A 21,977-nucleotide genomic window follows, 5' to 3' on the forward strand; every position below is an offset into this window, starting at 1 on the left:
GTCTCCGGAATGGGACTTGTCTTGAACCCACAACCTTCTGAGGAGGGAGTACTACCCACTAAGCCACAGCTGACACCAAGGTCCCCTTTCCCAATCGTGATCCACTGACCCTTGCTAGATGGTACAAGTCAAGGACCCTGCGATGATGGAATCATGGATCGACAATTAAACAGCCTACTGATATTCAACAAGGCCCACCTGTGAAAAATTACCATTTGGGTTAAGTACTGCGAGAAATTCTTTCCTATCACCTAACATTTACACATGCACTTTGCAGCAGGAATCACCAGATAGCAATCAGGAGCAGGAACACTGACCAATCTTTCTTTTCCTCCCTGGGTAGCTTGTGGGTGCTGAGGTCGATTGTGGTGCTCCAAATCCTGCTTGGATGAGAGTTGCTAACTCACCATAGATTGAGCCTTGAATATGGAACCTTCTGATCAATTTTTTTTTTATTCGTTCACGGGATTTGGGCATCCTTGGCAAGGCCAGCATTTATTATCCATCCCTAAATGCCCTTGAGAAGGTGGCGGTAAGCGGCCTTCTTGAACCGCTGCAGTCCATGTGGTGAAGGTACTCTCACAATGCTGTTATACTTATTTGTAGCGGTTTGGTACAACTGAGTGACTCGCTCAGCCATTTCAGAGGGGAGGTTAAGAGTCAACCGCATTGCTGTGGGTCTGGAGTCACATATAGGCCAGACCAGGTAAGGATGGCAGATTTTCTTCCCTAACGGACATTAGAGAACCAGATGGGTTTTACAAATTACAAAATGATAGGCAAGGAATGAAAAGCTGCTCCATCGAGCCTGCCCCATACTCATGATGGCTGGAGCATCATGACTAGACACTACCCAATCCCACCCCTGTCCCTGCATCCTGCCTGCACCCATGTAAAAAACTCAGGGCCAAAAATTGAAAAAAAAAAATCTGGAAAATTCCTCTCTGACTCCCTCAGGTGATTAAAATCAGTCCTGGAGATTAAATGGACCAAGTAGTGCCACTTACATTCTATATGCTGCCATCTCTGCCCCAATCAAAACCGGTCCAGCTCTCTCTTGAAGGCATACAGTGAGTCACCACACCAGCAGGCAACAGTTGTTTGATAATGCACACAATCACGAGTTCATTAATTACTATTACTTAATTCTACCTTTGTATTATCCTGTTTACTAACCCGATTTAAAGGGCCTTTGTGTATTGGCTTGCCACCTGTCTGATTTTCAGTCAGACAGTCCATTATTTGAGGATGCTCCTTTTTTTTTGCACAGTTAGCTCAATTTTCATTAGGTTTTCCAGGGCCATACTGCACCTCCCCAAAGGAGCAGGATTGCGGCAGCATTCACCCCCACGTACCCATTATCCTTAGCCATGACACAGTGGTAGCAATCTGGCCTCTGAGTCAGCAGGTTGTGGGTTCAAGTCCCACTCCAGAAACTTGAGCACAAAATCTAGGAGGTGATGCCTTTCGGATGCGACGTTAAACTGAGGCCCCATCGCCCTCTCAGTTGGACGTAAAAGATCCCATGGCACTATTTTGAAGAAGAGCAGGGGTGTTCTCCCTGGTGTCATGGCTGTAAAGACCTTTGGGACAGCCAGAGGAAAGGTGCTGTAGTGTCAGCTGTGGCTCAGTGTTGCTCCACTCCAGGGACTTGAGCGCATAAATCTAGGCTGATACTCCAGTGCAGTGCTGAGGGAGCGCTGCATTGTCGGATATGCCATCTTTCGGATGAGACGTTAAATTGAGGCCCCGTCTGCTCTCTCGGGTGAACGTATTTTACTATAGCACATTCATCTCATCACTTTGTATCAAACAGAATAGTTAAAGGGTTTATGACAACCGAAAGCTTGTGGGGCCCCAAAGCAGTTCCTGAATCACCAGGATTGCTGCACTTTAGGAGGTGGACATAATAGATCCCACGACACTATTTCGAAGAAGAGCAGGGGAGTTATCCCCGGTGTCCTGACCAATATTTATCCCTCAACCAACATTATTGAAACAGATTATCACATTTCTGTTTGTGGGAGTTTGTTGTGCGCAAATTGGCGTTTCCTACATTACAACAGTGACTACACTTCAAAAGTACTTCAATGGCTGCCATCATATCATAGGCAGTCCCTCGAAATCGAGGAAGACTTGCTTCCACTCCTGAAGTGAGATCTTTGGTGGCTGAACAGTGCAATATGAGAGCCACAGTCTCTGTCAGGTGGGACAGATAGTCGTTGAGGGAAGGGGTGGGTGGGACAGATTTGCCGCACGCTCTGTCAGCTGCCTGCGCTTGATTTCTGCATGCTCTCGGCGTTGAGACTCTTAAGTGCTCAGCGCCCTCCAGGGTGCACTTTCTCTACTTAGGGCGGTCTTTGGCCAGGGACTCCCAGGTGTCAGTGGCTGTAAAGTGCTTTGAGACGTACGGTGTCGTGAAAGTCACTATATAACTATAAGTCTTTCTCTAAACATTCCTCGAAACACTAGAGGGGTGGGGAGGAGTAATTAATCCAACATTTAATCTGATCCAAGAATTTAAAATAAAAAACCACAGAGCATGAACTGTGCAGGAGATCTGAAGAGGGATGTGAATGAACAGCAAGCTGAAACCCCACCCCTGTGGGCTGGTGAGATTTGTAAAGCTGAAGAGACTCCTCCTTTAAAAGGGGGAGGGCGGGCTGATAACCTCTCTCCCACTGCAGGCCTCAGTGCAGCGTCAGCCTCCTTCCTCAGCGGCTGTCAGCCTCCTCTTCCCTTCTGACTGCGTCACTCCGGAGCCGCCTCAACCTCCAACTCCCGTTTGAATCCCTCCTTGCCTCGTACAGGCCCCACAGCCTGGGGACTCGCAGTGCAGCGCTCCCGGCCCGCAGGCCACTCGACTCCCGCCTGAAGGTCTGCACCTCGTGCCTTGAGCTGGGGACTTCTCACTCTCTGAGGGGAATTGTTCATTTTTCGCTCAGATTTACAATCCAAATTAGCAACATTTCGAATTTTAATTGCAGTTGATTTCTTTTAGCCAATAATAATTATAATTTTAATTAATTCTGGGGTCCACATGTACCCAGAACTGGTTGAATTTGGTAAAAACAAATAGGGATTGATTAAACCACGTATTGTAAGTTTGGATTTTTGGTCAATGGATAGAAGTTGAATAATATTTAATCATTTTACTTAATAGTTAAACATTTCAGTCTAAATGTGCATCAGTCAATGATTTCATCAAGATTTTTAAAGGGACATCATCACCTCAAGACAAAGACACATTATCTCCACAGATTTTGGTAAACTGCTTATTCTTAATGAAAGTAAATACATTTCTAGTGTGTCTTAAATAAAACCAAAAAATGCTGGAAACACTCAGCAGGTCACCAGCATCTGGGGAGAAAGAATCCAAGTTAACTTTAGCGCTCAATTCTGGCCTCCATTATTGTAAAATGGTGCAAAAAAGATTTACAAGGATAAAACCAGATCAAAGAGGTTATAACTATCAGGAAAGGCTGAACAGTTGTTTTTTTTTAGCTCTGATAAAGAGAAGGCTGAGGGGGTGACCTAATTGAATGATTTAAAATTATGAAGGGGTTCGTTGGAGTCGACGTAGAGAAGATAGTCACTGATAAAATCCAATCGGGAATTCAGGAAAAAAACTTTTTTTAAACCCAGAGAGTGGTTAAAATGGTGAACTGGTGACCAGAAGAAATAGTTGAGGCCACTAGCATAGATGCATTTAAAAGGAAGCTAGATAAACACATGAGAAAAGAATAAAAGGATATGCTGATAGGGTGAGATGAAGAGCTGGCTTGTGTGGAGCATAAATCAGGTTAGACTAGTTGGGCCCAATGGCCTGTTTCCGTGCTGTAAATTCTATATAATGTTAGAGATGAACAGTTTTTAAGAAATTGCAGATGCAGGAGCAAGGGCACGGAACGAACTAAATGGAAAGATCTGTGACAGGGTGGCGGGCAGGAGTGATTGAATGATAAAAGGGATGATGGTGCAAAGCAGAAGAGGGTGGTAATGGAACAAGTATAGAAACAAAAGATGGATCCAGGGGAGGTGCAAATGGTTACAGCAGAATAGCAGACAAGGAGGGAAGCATGGAAAATCTTGCTGTAACCTGGGAATGTGGTGGAAGATTTCCAGCATCCACATTATTTTGCTTTTGTTCTAATGTTTCTTGTGCATAAGCTTCTTTGCGCAGCTGTCTGGACGTCCCGCATACCTGGTTTCCGCTCCTGCCACAGTACTGAAACGACAAAAGTAAATCATCCCTTCTCGACCTGTCTGCAGCCTTTGATACGATTAACCACTCCATCCTCCTCCAACATCTCTCCACCATCGTCCAGCTAGGTGGGGCTGCACTCACCTGATTCCATTCTTATCTATCTAATCGTAGCCAGAAAATCACCTGCTATAGCTTCTCTTCCCACTCCCGCATCGTTACTTCTGGTGTCCCCCAAGGATCTATCCTTGGCCCCCTTCCTATTTCTTATTTATATGCAGCCCCTTGGGGATATCATCTGAAAACATGGCGTCAGTTTCCACATGTACACTGACGACACCCAGCTCTACCTCACCACCATTTCTCGCGACGACTCTATGCTCTCAAGTTGTCAGACTGCTTGTCTGACATCCAGTACTGGATGAGCAGAAATTTTCTCGAATTAAATATTGGCAAGACCGAAGTCATTGTCTTTGGTCCCGCCACAAACTGCGTTCCCTAGCCACCGACTCCAGCCCCCTCCCTAACATCTGTTTGAGGCTGAACCAGACTGTTCGCAACCTAAGTGTCATATTTGACCCTGAAATGAGCTTCTGGCCACATATTCGCAGCATAATTAAAACCACCTATTTCCATTTCCATAACATCGCCCGTCTCCACCTTTGCCTCAGCTCATCTGCTGCTGAAGCCCTCATCCATGCCTTTGTTACCTCTAGACTTGACTACTCCAACACACTCCTGGCTGGCCTCCTACATTCTGCTGTACGTAAACTTGAGTTCATCCAAAACTCAGAGCCCGTGTCCTAACTTGCACCAAGTCCCGCTCACCCATCAGCCCTGTGCTTGCTGACCTACATTGAACAGTGATCACACATCAAAAGTACTTAATTTACTGTGAACTGCTTTATGATGTCCTAAGGTCACGAAAGGCCAGTCTTTCTTACTTTTGTAGACTGCATGAAAGTCCAGGTTGGAAAATAATGGCTTTACTGCCGTATGATGGCGCCATGATACCAGAACTCCGGAAATTCCACGCGGCATCAGCAACTTTCCACTTTGCCAAGCGGGACATAGTGATCAGACAGGACTGGAAGCAGCTTGGGGTAGCAGCGGTTGTGTGGGATGCAGTAAGTATCAGACTATCATTTCACATCTCAATGAGTTTCCGAGGCCTCAACCAAGGAGGGGCCTGGTTTGGTAACTTCATTAACGATTTATCTTCAGTCTTAGCTTTCACTGATGTGAAACTGATATACAAAAAGAGTTGTATTTACATAGCGCCTTTCACCACCTAGATTATATGCTCAAGTCTCTGGAGTGGGATTTAAACCCACAATCTTCTGATTCCAAGGCGACGCACTGAGCCACAGCTGACACCATTATGCAAAGAAATACGAGCATGTTGGAGGACAGTGCCATGCCTCACCCAGGGTATATTTTGGACCTCATGATTGCTGCATTAAATAGGTGGAGGGTAGGTGAGGCTAATCATAACAGTAGAAAAAACATTATTTCAATACGACAGAAGCAAGAGAGAAGAGGTGTAAACCATAAAACAGGTTTGAAATTAAGGTTCAGCACAAAATATTAAAGAATCTGAATGAATATATCCTCCCCAGTATTCTCAAGGTAAGACATGAGCAACCTGCCCTCTCCAAACAAAGATATTCTAAGGAGAATCAATTACTTCATTATAAATGAGATGAAAGTTCTGGATAGGCTAATTGGACTCAAAACAATGGCATTTATCCCAGAGTGCTGAGAGAGACGAAGGAAGAGATTTGTGAGGCATTGGCAATCATTATGAGGGACTCGGTGGACACTGGGGAGGTGCCATTAGATTGGAACAGACAAATGTGGTGGTCACATGCAAAAAAGAAGCCAAAACTGACGCTGTCAACTGCAGATCCTATAAATCTTTTTTTCATTCCATGCAAAATAATGGAATCAATTATCAGGAATAAAGTTGAGGATCATCTGTACTACAATAACCTAGTTAACATCGACCGAGAAAGGGAAGATCCCACCTGATCTACCTCCTCACTTGTTTGAGACAGTGACAACCCAAGTGGAACCCAGCAGAAAGCCCGATGATATGGTGTTTGGAAAAGCAAAATTCGGTCAGGCAGAGTCAGCATGGATTTATGAAGGGGAAGTCATGTTTGGCAAATTTGCTGGAATTCTTTGAGGATGTAACAAACAGGGTGGATAAAGGGGAACCAGTGGATGTGGTGTATTTGGACTTCCAGAAGGCATTTGACAAGGTGCCACATAAAAGGTTACTGCACAAGATAAAAGTTCATGGGGTTGGGAGTAATTAGCATGGATAGAGGATTAGCTAACTAACAGAGAACAGAGAATTGGGATAAATGGGTCATTCTTGGGTTGGTAATTAGTGGAGTGCCGCAGGAATCAGTGCTGGGACCCCAACTATTTACAATCTATATTAACGACTTGGAAGAAGGGACTGAGTGTAATGTAGCCAAGTTTGCTGACGATATGAAGATGGGAGGAAAAGCAATGTGTGAGGAGGATACCCAAAAATCTGCAAAATTACATAGGCTAAGTGAGTGGGTGAAAATTTGGCAGATGGAGTATAATATTGGAAAGTGTGAGGTCATGCACTTTGGCAGAAAAAAATCGAAGAGCAAGTTATTATTTAAATGGAGAAAGATTGCAGAGTGCCGCAGTACAGTGGGACTTGGGGGTACTTGTGCATGAAACACAAAAGGAGAGTATGCAGGTACAGCAAGTGATCAGGAAGGCCAATGGAATCTTGGCCTTTATTGCAAAGGGGATGGAGTATAAAAGCAAGGAAGTCTTGCTACAGTTATACCTGGAATGCTACGTGCAGTTTTGGTTTCCATATTTACGAAAGGATATACTTGCTTTGGAGGCAGTTCAGAGAAGGTTCACTAGGTTGATTCTGAAGATGAGGGGGTTGACTTATGAGGAAAGGTTGAATAGGTTGGGCCTCTACTCATTGGAATTCAGAAGAATGAGAGGTGATCTTATCAAAACGTATAAGATTATGAGAGGGCTTGACAAGGTGGATGCAGAGAGAATATTTCCACTGATGGGGGAGACTAGAACTAGAGGGTATGATCTTAGAATAAGGGGCCGTCCATTTAAAACTGAGATGAGGAGAAATTTCTTCTCTCAGACAGTTGTAAATCTGTGGAATTCGCTGCTTCAGAGAGCTGTGGAAGCTGGGACATTGAATAAATTTAAGACAGAAATAGACAGTTTCTTAAAGGATAAGAGAATAAAGGAATTATGGTGAGTGGGCAGGGAAGTGGACCTGAGTCCATGATCGGATCAGCCATGATCGTATTAAAGAGCGGAGCAGGCTCGAGGGACCATATGGCCTACTCCTGCTCCTATATCTTATGTTCTTATGTAATCGAGAGAGAGCTCACACCGACCAAGAGAGAGAGACCGACACACACCGATCGAGAGTGAGAAAGCAAAGCGAGAAAGAGCTGCACACGTCCGAGAGCGAGAGAGAGACACACCGACAGAGAGAGAGAAGGAGTGACCTAGACGGAAAGAGTGACCAACACACCAACTGAGAAAGAAGAGCGAAAGAGACTGACACACCGCAAAGTTGAAGCCTGTGGACTAAAAGGGACAGTGGCAGCATGGATAAGAAATTGACTAAGTGACAGGAAACAGAGAGTAGTGGTGAACGGTTGTTTATCAGACTGGAAGAAGGTATACAGTGGTGTTCCCCAGGGGTCATTACAAGGACCACTACTTTTCTTAATATATATTAATGACTTAGACTTGGGTGTACAGGACACAATTTCAAAATTTGCAGAGGATACAAAACTTGGAAGTATAGTGAACAGTGAGGAGGATAGTGATAGACTTCAAGAAGACATATAGACAGGCTGGTGGAATGGGTGGGCACATGGCAGATGAAATTTAACACAGAAACATGCAAAGTGATACATTTTGGTAGGAAGAATGAGGAGAGGCAATATAAACTAAAGAGTACAATTCTAAAGGGGGTGCATGAACAGAGAGTCCTGGGTATATATGTGCACAAATCATTGGTGGCAGGGCATGTTGAGAAAGCGGTAAAAAAAGCATACGGCATCCTGGGCTTCATCAATAGAAGCATAGAGTACAAAAGCAATGAAGTTATGGTGAACTTGTATAATGACATGTTGGCCTTCATAGCTAGGGGATTTGAGTATAGGAGCAGGGAAGTCTTACTGCAGCTGTACAGGGCCTTGGTGAGGCCTCACCTGGAATATTGTGTTCAATTTTGGTCTCCTAATCTGAGGAAGGACGTTCTTGCTATTGAGGGAGTGCAGCGAAGGTTCACCAGACTGATTCCCAGGACTGACATATGAGGAGAGACTGGATCGACTGGGCCTGTATTCATTGGAGTTTAGAAGAATGAGAGGGGATCTCATAGAAACGTATAAAATTATGATGGGACTGGACAGGTTAGATGCAGGAAGAATGTTCCCGATGTTGGGGGAGTCCAGAACCAGGGGTCACAGTCTAAGGATAAGGGGTAAGCCATTTAGGACCGAGATGAGGAGAAACTTCTTCACTCAGAGAATTGTGAACCTGTGGAATTCTCTACCGCAGAGAGTTGTTGATGCCAGTTCGTTAGATATATTCAAGAGGGAGTTAGATATGGCCCTTACGGCAAAAGAGATCAAGGGGTATGGAGAGAAAGCAGGAAAAGGGTACTGAAGTGAATGATCAGCCATGATCTTATTGAATGGTGGTGCAGGCTCGAAGGGCCGAATGGCCTACTCCTGCACCTATTTTCTATGTTTCTAAAACACTGGTTCGGCCTCAACTGGATTATTGTGTCCAGTTCTGGGCATTGCACTTTAGGAAAGTTGTGAAGGTCTTAGAGAAGGTGCAAAAAAGATTTACAAGAATGGTTTCAGGGATGAGGAATTTCAGTTATGTGGATAGAATGGAGAAGCTGGGGTTGTTCACCTTAGAGCAGAGAAGGTTGAGAGATTTGATAGAGGTGTTCAAAATCATGAGGAGTCTAAACAGAGTAGATAGAGAGAAAGTGTTTCCATTGGCGGAATAGTCGAGAACCAGAGGACACAGGTGATTGGCAGAAGAGCTAAAGGCGACATGAGGAAAAACTTTTTTACATAGCGAGTGGTTAGGATCTGGAATGCACTGCCTGAAGGGATGGTGGAGGCAGATTCAATCGTGGCTTTTAAAAGGGAGTTGGATAAGTACCGGAAGTGAAAAAAATTGCAGGGCTATGGGGAAAGGGCGGGAGAGTGGGACTAGCTGACGTGCTCATGCAGAGAGCCGGCTGTAACCATTCTATGATTCTATGACTTCCAAAAGGCTTTTGATAAAGTACCACATGAAAGGCTATTAATTAAAGTCAAAGCTGTATAATTAAGGGGAAACCATGGGACTGGATAAGAAGCTCTCTGATGGGTAGGAAAGCAACAAATTATCATTAGAGGAGTTTTGTCGGCGTGGACAGGAGCAGGGGAGGGGAAATACTGAGTGGGTTGTATCAGGGCTCGGTTCTGGGACCAACACTTTCTAATTTACATAAATGACCTGGATTCATAAATTCAATGCACAGTGATCAAATCTGTACAAGACACCAACCTAGGAGGGACAGTGAACTAGGAGTAGGCAACTCAGAAATTAGAGTTGGACAAAATGTGTAAAATGGACAGAACAATAGCAAATGTAATTTAATGCAGAAAAGTGTTAAGTGCCACACAAGGGAAGGAAAAACAAATGGTACACGTGCTGCATGTATGGTGTTCTAATAGCTCAGGATCAAGCTGAAAGAGATCGAGGAGTCTTATGGATTTAACACAAAATATGTCTAACTGATATAGAGCAACAATCAACAAAGCCAAAAGGATGTTGAACTGCATCACCAAAACAGTAGAATATAATTGGGAAGAAGTAAACGAAAAATTGCAAGACTGTATGACACAACCGCATAAACTGCAGTTGAGGCTAAGAGAAGCCTTTCCTTTTGTGTTTCAGGCCATTGTACTTTGCACGTATCTTGAACTGGGAGCAATCCAGCTACAAGACCGCACCGTGATAGAGTTGGGAGCGGGAACCGGATTGGTCGGAATAGTTGCAACACTGCTAGGTAGGTGCTGGGTTAGCGATCTTCATTACCACTGCGTTACTGAAAGCACTTTGTGTTGTGTATGGAGAAACAGTCAGACTGAACATTGTAAGCTCAAAGTAAAGTGTGACCGTAGTCTTTTATTGCAGGTCTCCAGAGTGCCTCTCCAACCTTTGAAGCTTCCTTAAATACCTGTGCTCCCAAGGGATTTTGGGATCCCTTGGGACTCGAGGGGATGAGCCCTCTGGTGGCTGTACTGAGTAAATATAAGTATACATATATAACAACACTGCCCCCCCCCCAAAGTCAATAGTGTAACTATTTACAATGTGAGTCGATCTAGAACCCTCCTTGTCCTGGTTGATTGTCTCGGTGTGAAAGCTGGTGTTGTTGAATCATTTGTTGGGCCCTCGCTGGACTGCTGTGTAGCTGGCCTTGCTGGGCTGCCTGGTGTGTTGGGTCCTGCTGGGCTGCTGTGGATGATGGGTTCTGCTTCGTGGTCAACCGTGGTGCCAGTTGCCACTGGTGTGTATGTTGGAGGATCAAAAAAGGTAAGGTCCAAGGTGGGATGCTCTGGATAGTCCGTGAATCTGAGTTAGATTTGGTCCAAGTGTTTCCGGTGAATGAGTCCATTTGCAAGTTTGACACGAAACACCCTGCTTCCCTCTTTGGCCATGACAGTGCCGGGAAGCCACTTCGGACCTTGTCTATAATTTAATACAAATACAGGATCATTGATTTCAATCTCGCATGACACATTTGCGCTATCATGGTATGCACTTTGTTGAAGCCGCCTCTACCTGTTCATGTAGATCAGGGTGAACTAACGAGAGCCTTGTCTGAAGTGCTCTTTTCATGAGCAGTTCAGCAGGTGGGATCTCAGTGAGTGAGTGGGGTCTCATGCGGTAGCTAAGCAGGATTCGGGATAGGCGAGTCTGCAGTGAGCCTTCAACTACCCTCTTCAAGCCTTGCTTGATGGTTTGCGCTGCTCTCTGTCTGACCATTGGACGCTGGCTTAAACGGGGCAGATATGACATGTTTGATCGCGTTACGGGTCATGAATTCTTTGAATTCAGCACTGGTAAAACATGGCCCGTTGTCGCTCACCAGGACATCGGGTAGGCCGTGTGTGGCAAACATGGCCCGCAGGCTTTCAGTAGTAGCAGCAGACGTGCTAGCCGACATTATCTCACATTCAATCCACTTGGAGTACGCGTCTTCAACCACAAGGAACATTTTACCCAAGTACGGGCCTGCATAGTCCACGTGTACCCTAGACCATGGTTTGGAGGGCCAAGACCATAAACTTAGCGGCGCCTCCCTGGGTGCATTGCTTAACTGCGAGCATGTATTACATCTGTGAACACAGGACTCTTTAAGTCCGCATCGACAACGGGCCACCACACGTGAGATCTGGCTATCGCTTTCATCATTACGATGCCTGGGTGGGTACTGTGGAGGTCATTGATGAAGGTGTCTCTGCCCTTCTTGGGGACCATTACCCCACAGAAGGCAGTCTGCCTGTATAGACATTTCACCTTTGCGCCGCTAGAACGGCTTTATCGTTTCCTGCATTTCCACTGGGACACTGGACCAGATCCCGTGAAGCACACAGCTTTTGACTAGAGATAATGGGCCCAAGTTTCCACATGATTTGCGCCTGATTTTTAGGAGCAACTGGTGGAGAACGGACTATCTTAGAAATCGCAATTCTCCACATTTTTCTTTCTGCAGTTCTAGTCAGGTAGAACAGTTCTACTTTGGAACAGAATTTTTTCTTCAAAAGGGAGAGTGTCCGGCCACTGACGCCTGATTTGAAAGTTTCCACAGTGAAAACGTACTCCAAACTAAAGTAGAATGGAGCAAGTGAAGATTTTTGTAGAACTGAAAAAACCTGTTCTACACATTAAAAAATCAGGCACAGGTTACAAATTAGGCGTCCAGAACAAGGTGGGGGGGGGAAGGGAAGTCATTAAATTCTATAATAAATCCTTATTTATACTTATACAAATATTATACAAATAAATCCAACCTGAATAAACATTTATAAGCAAAGAAAAGATTAAATAAACCATTTTCCTACCTGTGTGAAAGTGCTTCAGGCAGGCCTTTCGGGACCGAAGGCTGAATGGGCTGGCCCGAGACTTCGGGCAGGGCCCGTCCCCAGCACCAGATTTACAGGTAGGTGGCGTTGGGTTGGGTCGGGTCGGGGAGGTTCGGTTCGGGGGGGGGGGGGGGGAGAGGGGGGGGAGAGGGAGGGAGAGGGGGGGGAGAGGAGGGAGAGGGGGGAGAGGGAGGGAGAGGGAGGGAGAGGGGGGAGAGGGAGGGAGGGGGAGGGGAGGGGGGAGAGGGAGGGAGGGAGAGGGGGAGGGGGAGAGGGGGGAGGGAGGGAGCAAGAGGGGGGGGAGGGAGGTCAGGTCGGATCCAGTCCAGGAGCGGGAGTCGGGTCGGGTCGGGTCCAGTGAGGGGTCGGGGCGGGAGCGCGGGGCGGGTCGGGTCCAGTCGGGGGGGGGCGGGGAGCGGGAACAGGAGCGCGGGTCGGGTTGGGTCCAGTCGGGGGGGCGGGGAGCGGGAACAGGAGCGTGGGTCGGGTCAGGTCCAGTCGGGGCGGTGGAGCGGGAACAGGTGCTCGGGTCGGGTCGGGTCCAGTCGGGGGGGGCGGGGAACGGGAACAGGAGCGCGGGTCGGGTCCAGTCGGGGGGGGGGCAGAGCGGGAACAGGAGCGCGGGTCAGGTCGGATCTAGTCGGGGGTGGGGGGGGGGGGCGCGGAGCGGGAACAGGAGCTCGGGTCGGGTCGGGTCCAGTCGGGGGTGGGGGGGGGGGCGGAGCGGGAACAGGAGCGCGGGTCAGGTCGGGTCTAGTCGGGGGTGGGGGGGGGGCGCGGAGCGGGAACAGGAGCTCGGGTCGGGTCGGGTCGAGTCGGGGGTGGGGGGGGGGGGGCGGAGCGGGAACAGGAGCGCGGGTCAGGTCGGGTCTAGTCGGGGGTGGGGGGGGGGGCGCGGAGCGGGAACAGGAGCTCGGGTCGGGTCGGGTCCAGTCGGGGGTGGGGGGGGGGGGGGCGGAGCGGGAACAGGAGCACGGGTCGGGTCCAGTCGGGGGGTGGAGCGGGAACAGGAGCGCGGGTCGGGTCCAGTCGGGGGTGGGGGGGGGGGGGCGGAGCGGGAACAGGAGCGCGGGTCAGGTCGGGTCTAGTCGGGGGTGGGGGGGGGGCGCGGAGCGGGAACAGGAGCTCGGGTCGGGTCGGGTCCAGTCGGGGGTGGGGGGGGGGGGGGGGCGGAGCGGGAACAGGAGCACGGGTCGGGTCCAGTCGGGGGGTGGAGCGGGAACAGGAGCGCGGGTCGGGTCAGTCGGGGGGCGGGGGGGGGGGCGGGTGTCGGGTCTGGTCCGGAGGCGGGGGGGGGGGGGGGAAGGGGGGGAAGCAGGTGTCGGGTCTGGTCCGGAAGCAGGGGGGGGGCGGGGAGCGGGTGTCGGGTCTGGTCGGGGGGGGGGGGAGCAGGAGCTGGCCGTGGGAGGAGCCTCATTCACGCAGCCCCAGTGAGGCCATTCAGCCAGGGCTAGGGGCTGCGTGCTTCGGGCCCCTCCCATACAGTTCGGCGCCTGGAGCTACTGCACTTGCGTGCCCACTGTAGCGCGCATGTGCAGAGGTCCCGGCACTGTTTTCAGCGCAGGGACCTGGCTCCGCCCTCCCACAGCTCGTGCTGGCTGCGCCGAGGGCCAGAGGACCTGCAGGTAGGTGGAGAATACGGAGGATTTTTTTAGGCGCACTTTGTGGCGCGAAAAACTGGCGTCCAGGTCGGGACTGCGCCGTTCTAGGCGCGTGTGGAAACTTGGGCCCAATAAGGGGTCCTGGTTTGTCCAGATTTTGATCTGCCGGGCAGTGACAGCTCATTCTCAAATGCTTCCATAACCATGGCTAGATCTGCGGCCTGCGCCATTTCCACCCCTGTGGTGGGCAATGGCAGCCTACTGAGGGCATCGGCGCAGTTTTCTGTGTCTGGCCTGTGGCGGATGGCGTAGTTGTATGCGGACAACGTGAGTGCCCATCTCTGGATGCGGGCCGATGCGTTGGTATTTATCCCTTTACTCTCGGAGAACAGGGATATAAGTGGGTTATGGTCAGTTTCCAATTCGAATTTTAACCCAAACAAGTATTGATGCATTTTCTTTACCACATAGACACACGCTAACGCTTCTTTCTCAATCATGCTGTAGCTTCTCTCAGCATTAGACAGACTCCTGGATGCATAAGCAACCGGTTGCAGTTTCCCGAAATCATTAGCTTATTGCAATACACACCCGACACCATATGACGACGCATCACATGCTAATACCAAACGCTTACATGGATCATACAACACAAGCAATTTATTTGAGCAGAACAATTTTCTAACTTTTACAAAGGCATTTTCTTGGCTTTTGCCCCAAACCCATTCATCCCCTTTTCGTAGTAAGACATGTAGTGGTTCTAACAGGGTGCTGAGACCCGGTAAGAAGTTACCAAAGTAGATCAGGAGTCCCAGAAACGACTGCAGCTCCGTCACGTTCTGTGGTCCCGGTGCGTTTTTGATTGCCTCCGTCTTCGCATTAGTGGGCCTGATGTCATCCGCCGCAATCCTCGTTCCCAGGAACTCCAATTCAGTCGGCAGGAAAAGGCACTTCGAGCGTTTTAACCTGAGCCCCACCCGGTTGAGTCGAGTACGAACCACCTCCAGCTTCTGCAGATGTTCGACTGTGTTCCGACCTGTGACCAAGATGTCGTCCTGGAAGACTACGGTGTGCGCGACCGACTTCAGTAAGCTTTCCATGTTTCTCTGGAATATCACCACCGCTGATCGTATTCCAAATGGACATCTGTCATAAATAAAAAGACCTTTGTGCATGTTGATGCAGGTGAGGCCCTTCGATGATTCCTCCAGTTCCTGCGTCATGTAGGCTGAAGTCAGATCCAGCTTCGTGAACATCTTTCCTCCCGCCAGCGTTGCAAAGCGGTCGTCGGCCTTTGGTAGTGGGTATTGGTCCTGCAGGGAGAAACGATTGATAGTTACTTTGTAAACGCCACAAATTCTGACAGTGCCGTCTCCCTTGAGGACTGGGACAATAGGACTGGCCCACTCGTTGAACTCGATCGGGGAAATGATGCCCTCTCTTTGTAGCCGGTCTAGCTCGATCTCTATCCTATCATCATGTATGGTACTGCTCTCACCTTGTGATGGATGTGTCACGCCCCCGGAATTAGGTGGATCTGCACTTTTGCTCCTTGGAATTTCCCGATGCCTGGTTCGAACAGCGAAGGAAATTTGTTTAAGACCTGGGCACACGAAGTGTCGTCAGCGAGCGATAATGCTCGGACGTCGTCCCAGTTCCAGCATATCTTTCCAGCCAGCTCCTGCCGAGCAGCGTGGGACCATCGCCCAGTTCCACCCAGAGTGGTAGCTTGTGTACCGCTCCATCGTAGGAGATCTTTACAGTAGCACTGCCGATTATAGGAATCAGTTCTTTCATGTAAGTTCTTAGTTTTGTGCGAACTGGAGTTCAGACTGGCCTTGAGGCCTTGTTGCACCACAACCTTTCAAAAGTCTTTTTGCCCATGCTGGACTGGCTCGCGCCCATGTCCAGCTCCATTGACACCGGGAGTCCATTTAGTTCAGCATTCAGTATTATCGGGGGACAATTCGTGGTGAATGTGTGCACCCCATGTACCTCTGCCTCCTCAATCTGAGGCTCTGGTTCATCGTGATCCTCCATGGATCTGTCCTCCTCTGCAACATGGTGGTTTGCAGGTTTAAGAGGCTTAGCAGCTCGCCTGCACACTCGTTGGTGTTGTCCCATTGTTCCACAGCCCTTGCAAACGTACTCTTTGAATCGGCATGAATGGAAACGATGATCACCCCTGCAGCACCAACAACGTGTTAATGGCCTTGCATTCATCACCCTTGACGGTGGACTCTCAGACATCCGCGGACGCGTAGCTGTAGATATGTGTGACCTGCCCTGTACGTTAAGATTCTAAAACAACATCACTTTGTTCACAGTACTTGTAGCAGCACTTGTGTGCTGAGAGATTTGCTTCGTATTGTCACTGGTGGCAGTGAACGCCTGGGCTATTGCTATGACCTTACAACAGGTTGGGGTCTCTACAGTCAAAAGTTTGCGAAGTATGGTGTCGTGGCCAATGCCAAGTACGAAAAAGTCTCTGAGCATGTGCTCCAAATGTCCTTCAAATTCGCAATGTCCTGCAAGGTGTCTTAGCTCAATGACATAACTCGCCACTTCCTGGCCCTCAGACCTTTTGTAGGTGTAGAACCGGTACCTTGCCATCAGAACACTTTCCTTCGGGTTCAAATGCTCTCGGACCAGCGTGCACAAATCGTCGTACGATTTCTCTGTGGGTTTCGCTGGAGTGAGCAGATTCTTCATGAGGCCATACGTTGGTGTCCCACAGACAGTGAGAAGGAATGCCCTTCATTTGGCAGTGCTCTCTTCTCCATCTAGCTCGTTGGCCGCGAAGTATTGGTTGAGTCGCTCCACAAAAGTTTCCAATCATTTCCCTCTGAGAATTTACCCAGGATGCCCACTGTTCTCTGCACCTTTGGGTTTGCTATCGTCGCCAGTTGTTGTGTATGGAGAAAGAGTCAGACTGAACACTGTGAGCTCAAAGTAAAGTGTGACCTTAGTCTTTTATTGCAGGTCTCCAGAGTGCCTCTCCAACCTGTGAAGCCTCCTTAAATACCTGTGCTCCCAAGGGATTATGGGATCCCTTGGAACTCTAGGGGATGAGCCCGCTGGTGGCTGTACAGCGTAAATACAAGTCCACATATATAACACTTTGCACTCTCAGTATTGAATGAAGGTAGCCGTGAAAGCACAGGATACGGGCTCAGTTCCGCCGTTACTGATTTAAATTCAGTCTTTTGAAGAGCAATCCAGTTAGATCCACTCCCCTGCTCTTTCCCTATATCCCTGCAACTTTTTCTCCTTCAAGTATTTATCCAATTCCCTTTGAAGGCTACTATTGAATCTGTATCGACCACCCTATCAGGCAGTGCATTCCAGATCCTAACCACGCGTTGAGTAAAATGGTTTTTCCTCATGTCACCTCTGGTTCTTTTGTCAATCACCTTAAATCTGTGTCCTCTCATTATCGACTCTTCAGCTGTTGGAAACAGATTCTCTTTATTTACTCTATCTAAACCTTTCATGATGTTCAACACTCTATATTAAATCTCCTCTTAGCCTTCTCTGCTCCCAGGAGAACAACCCCAGGTTCTCTAGTTCATCCATGTAACTGTATTCACTCATCCTTGCAAGCATTCTAATAAATCTCTTCTGTACCCTCTCCAAAGCCTTTACTTCCTTCCTAAAGTGTGGGGCCCAGAATTGGACACAATACTCCAGCTGGGATCGAACTCATGATTTATATAGGTAAGGCAGAGACATGGCAATGATATTAAATGAGTACTTTGCATCTGTCTTCACAAATAAAGCAGATGATGTGATGTTTGGACTAAAAAAGGAAGGAAGTTTTGGACCAGGATAATAATAGTTAGAAAAGACGTACTAAAAAGATTAGCATTACTGAAAGGTGGTAAGTCACCTGGTCCAGGTGGAATGCATTCTAGGTTGCTGAAAGAAGCAAAAGCAGATGCATTGTCACAATCTTTCAATCCTCATTGGATACAGGAGTAGAGCCAGAGGACTGGAGAATTGCTAATGTTGTACTATTCAAGAAAGGGGAGAGGGCTAAACCAGGAAACCACAGGCTAGTTAGCTTAACACCAGTGGTAGGGAAGTTATTGGAAACCGTGGTCAGGGACAAAATAAACTTTCATTTGGAAAGGCATGGGTTAATCAAGGAGAGGCAGCATGGATTTGTTAAAGGAAAATTGGTGACTCATTTGATTGAATTCTTTGATGAGGTAACAGAGAAAATTGATCAAGATAGTGCAATAGCTGCTGTATTTCTGGACTTTCAGAAGGCATTCGACAAAGTGCCATACAGGAGGCTTATTAAGAAAACGGAAGGCCATGGAATTAAGGGAAAGTGACGGTCTGGATACAAAATTGACTCAGTGACAGGAAGCAAAGGGCAATGGTGGATGGATGGATTTCAGACTGGGAAGTGGGGTGCAGTGGTGTTTCCCAAGGATCAGTTTTGGGTCCATTACTCTTTACGATTTTTATAAACGACCTAGACTCGGGTGTAGGGAGCAACATTATAATGTATGCAAATAATACAAAACTTGGCAAAATAGTAGTTCATGAGGAGGATAGTTATAGGCTTCAGGGTGACATAGACAAGATGGTGAGATGGGCAGAAGCATAGCAGATAGAGATGAATGGGGAGAAATGTGAAGTGATGTACTTTGGAAGGACTAATATGGAAAGACAGTATACTATAAATGGCACAATTAAAAAAGTGTAGAGGAGCAGAGAGACCTTGGTGTCCCTATACACAAATCCTTAAAGGTGCATGGCAAGTTGATAAGGTGCTTAAAGTAGTATATGGGTTACTTGGGTTTATAAATAGAGGACTAGAATATAAAAGCCAAGAGATCATGCTAGAACTTTATAAACCACTCGTTCGGACTCAGCTGGAGTATTGTGGAGAGTTCTGGGCACCACTCTTCAGGGAAGATGTAAAGGCCTCAGAAAGAGTGCAGAGAAGGTTTACCAGGATGTTACCAGGGATGAGGGACTTTAGTTATGAGGCGAGGTTGGAAAACCTCTGTTCACTTTGGAACAGAGAAGGCTAAGAGGTGACTTAATACAAGTTTTCAAGAAGATGAGAGGTTTTGATAGAATAAATAGGGAAGAAATATTCCCTCTGGTGAGTGGGTCAATAACCAAAGGTCATTGGCAACAGAGTTAGAGGGGAGATTAGATTTTTTTTTCACTGTGCATTGTCGGGGTCTGGAACGCTCTGCCTGAAAAGGTGGTGGAAGCTGATTCCGTAAATAATTTTAAACGGGAGTTGGACAGCTACTTGAGGATGAGGAACTTACAGGATCATGGACAAAAAATGGGGATGTGGGTTTAAGCATGACTGCTCTTTCAAAGTGCCAGCACAGGCATGATAGGCTGAATGGCCCCTTGTCTGTGCTGTAAGTTTCTACGATTCTGTGATATAAATGCAAGCTGGTGATGTATACTGGAAAAACATATATATTTTAACACAATTTTGTTTCCATGTTGACCTTAAAACAGGTGGCGATGTAACAGTCACTGACAGGGAAGTGGCGCTACAGTTCTTGGAGTCTAATCTCCGAGAAAACATTCCACCTGACCTGCAGACCAGGGCACGGGCCACGGAACTGAGCTGGGGGGTGAACCTATGTCGCTTTGACCCGGGTAGTTATGATGTGGTCCTGGGTGCGGACGTGGTTTACCTGCAGGAGACCTTCCCAGCCCTGCTGGAGACGTTGGAACATCTCAGCTCCGAGCGCACTGTGATCCTGCTGTCCTGCCGCATCCGGTACGAGCGAGACCGGAACTTCTTGAAGATGCTCGGGAGCCGCTTCGTGGTGGAAAAAGTCCATTACGACACCGAGAAAGATGTTTACATTTACAAGGCACAGAAAAGAACAGTAAAGGAAGATCTCTAAGGAAGGAAAAGGCATTCTAACCAGAATGTAACTACTGTTTAGGGTTAGAACATAAGGTTAGGATTAGGGTCTACCCGCCTTGGTTCTGTATCCCTTAATACCGTTGCCGAACAAAAATCTACCCATCTCAGTTTTGAAATTTTCAATTGACCCCCCCCCCACAGCTTTTTGAGGGAGAGAGTTCCAGATTTCCACAACCCTGTGTGTGAAGTGCTTCCTGACATCACCCCTGAATGGCTTAGCTCTAATTGTAAGGCTATGCCCCCTTGTTCTGGACTCCCCAGGAAATAATTTATTTCTATTTACCCTATCAAATCCTTTCATCATCTTAAATACCTAAATCATCTCTACTCAAGGGAATACAAGCCTAGTCAATGCAATTTGTCCTAATTTTACCCTCTTTGTTCTGGTGAATCTGCACTGAACCCCCTCCAAGGCCAATATATCCTTCCTGAGGTGCAGTGCCCATAATTAAATGCAGTACTCCAGATGCATCCTGACCAGAGCTCTGTATATCTGTAAAATAACTTCCATATCTTTGTATTCTAGCCCCTTTCACATGAAGGCCAACATTCCATTAGCCTTTTAAATTATTTTTTGTACCGGTCCACTAGTTTTTAGTGATTTCTGTACTCAGATCCCTAAATCTCTCTGCTCCTCCACAGTTCCTAGCTTCTCACCATTTAGAAAATACTTTGGTTTATCTTTCTTGAGTCCAAAATGGATGACATCACACTTTTGAGATCTAATCTCAACATTTGTGTCCAAGGAGTTCCACATGAGCAAGTCTAATAAAAGTAGTTTTGTTTAAGATGATGTTTTACCTGTGTGGATCTATTTTTTAACTGCATGGTTTTTACATCTACATGAGGCATCAGCTGTGGCTCAGTGGTAACACGCCCGCCTCTGAGTCAAAAGGTTGTGGATTCAAGTCCCATTCCAGAGACTTGAGCACAAAATCCTGGCTGGCAGTCCCAGTGCAGTACTGAGGGAGTGCTGCATTGTTGGAGGTGCTGTCATTCAGATGAGACGTTAAATCAAGGCTTGTTTGACCTCACAGGTGGGCGTAAAAGATCCCATGGCACTATTTCAAAGAAGAGCAGGGGAGTTGTCCCCGGTATGCTGGCCAATATTTATCCCTCAATCAGCATAACAAAAACAGATTATCTGGTAATTTATTACAATGCTGTCTGTGGATCCTTGCTGCTTGCAAATTGACTGCCGCATTTCCTACATTACAACAGTGACTACAATTCAAAAGTACTTCATTGGCTGTAAAGCGCTTTGGGACGTCCTAAGGTCGCGAAAGGCACTATATAAGAACGTAATAAGAATTAAGAACAGGAGTAGGCCATGCGGCCCTTCATGCCTGCTCCGCCATTCAATAAGATCATGGCTGATCTTCAACCTCAACTCTAGACAAATCTGTCATTTCTACCCCTGCTGTGTTTTGAGAAAAAAATTGGCATCTTTACAACTACAGTACCACTAAGTAACCTTGGTTGGCAAGTGGAGCAAAATTGGTCATTCACAGTGATGCATGCTACAAAGTGCATGTGTTGGGAAGAGACAGGATTGGGTTCAGTTATGATATCTTCATGATTAAATGTTCAAATCTGTCCAGGGCCTTGCTCCTCCCTCTCTGTAATCTCTTCAAATCCCTACAACTCTCCGGGATTTCTGCGCTCCTTCAATTCTGGTCCCTTGCGCATTCCCGATTTCCTTCGCCGCACCATTGGTGGCCGGGCCTTCAGCTGCCTAGGCCCTATGTTCTGGAATTCCCTCATTAAACCTCTCTGCCTATCCTCCTTTAAGACTCCTTAAAAAATTACCTCCTTCACCTCTCTTAATAATTCATGTAACTCAGTGTCAAATCTTTGTCTGATAATGCTCCTGTGAAGCACCTTGGGATGTTTTACTACGTTAAAGGCGCTGTACAAGCCCAAGTTATTGTTGTTGTAGCATACTGGGCTGATACATGAAGGACAGCCACTTGTGTGAGATAGCAGAGGATGCTTGGCACAGGTGGAAATATAGTTCAGCAAGACTCTGCACCTTCAAGTGAGAGGAG

The 21,977-nt window shown here is 47.4% G+C and overlaps 1 protein-coding gene across 3 annotated transcripts; it reads left to right on the plus strand.

The window, feature by feature from the left end:
- Nucleotides 1-2,630: 2,630 nt before the first annotated feature.
- mettl21a (methyltransferase 21A, HSPA lysine) lies at nt 2,631-20,717 on the plus strand. 3 transcript variants are annotated; one of them, XM_070876187.1, is made up of 5 exons: nt 2,631-2,877; nt 3,164-3,266; nt 5,157-5,331; nt 10,214-10,325; nt 19,509-20,717. In XM_070876187.1, exons 3-5 carry the CDS (start codon nt 5,185-5,187, stop codon nt 19,904-19,906), a joined length of 657 nt encoding a protein of 218 aa, XP_070732288.1. In that variant the 5' UTR covers nt 2,631-2,877; nt 3,164-3,266; nt 5,157-5,184; the 3' UTR covers nt 19,907-20,717. The 3 variants fall into 3 exon arrangements, with proteins under 3 accessions (XP_070732288.1, XP_070732286.1, XP_070732289.1); XM_070876185.1 differs by lacking the exon at nt 3,164-3,266; XM_070876188.1 differs by lacking the exons at nt 2,631-2,877; nt 3,164-3,266 and adding an exon at nt 2,884-3,100.
- The last annotated feature ends 1,260 nt before the right edge of the window (nt 20,718-21,977 follow it).

The sequence above is a fragment of the Pristiophorus japonicus genome, chromosome 3, assembly GCF_044704955.1.
Source record: "Pristiophorus japonicus isolate sPriJap1 chromosome 3, sPriJap1.hap1, whole genome shotgun sequence".
Taxonomy (NCBI): domain Eukaryota; kingdom Metazoa; phylum Chordata; class Chondrichthyes; family Pristiophoridae; genus Pristiophorus; species Pristiophorus japonicus.

Coding starts and splice junctions, on each gene's coding strand:
- mettl21a (XM_070876187.1), top strand. CDS start 5,185: ATGGCTTTACTGCCGTATGATGGCGCCATGATACCAGAACTCCGGAAA. Junction 5,332..10,213: donor CAGCGGTTGTGTGGGATGCA/GTAAGTATCAGA, acceptor TTTGTGTTTCAG/GCCATTGTACTTTGCACGTA. Junction 10,326..19,508: donor AATAGTTGCAACACTGCTAG/GTAGGTGCTGGG, acceptor ACCTTAAAACAG/GTGGCGATGTAACAGTCACT.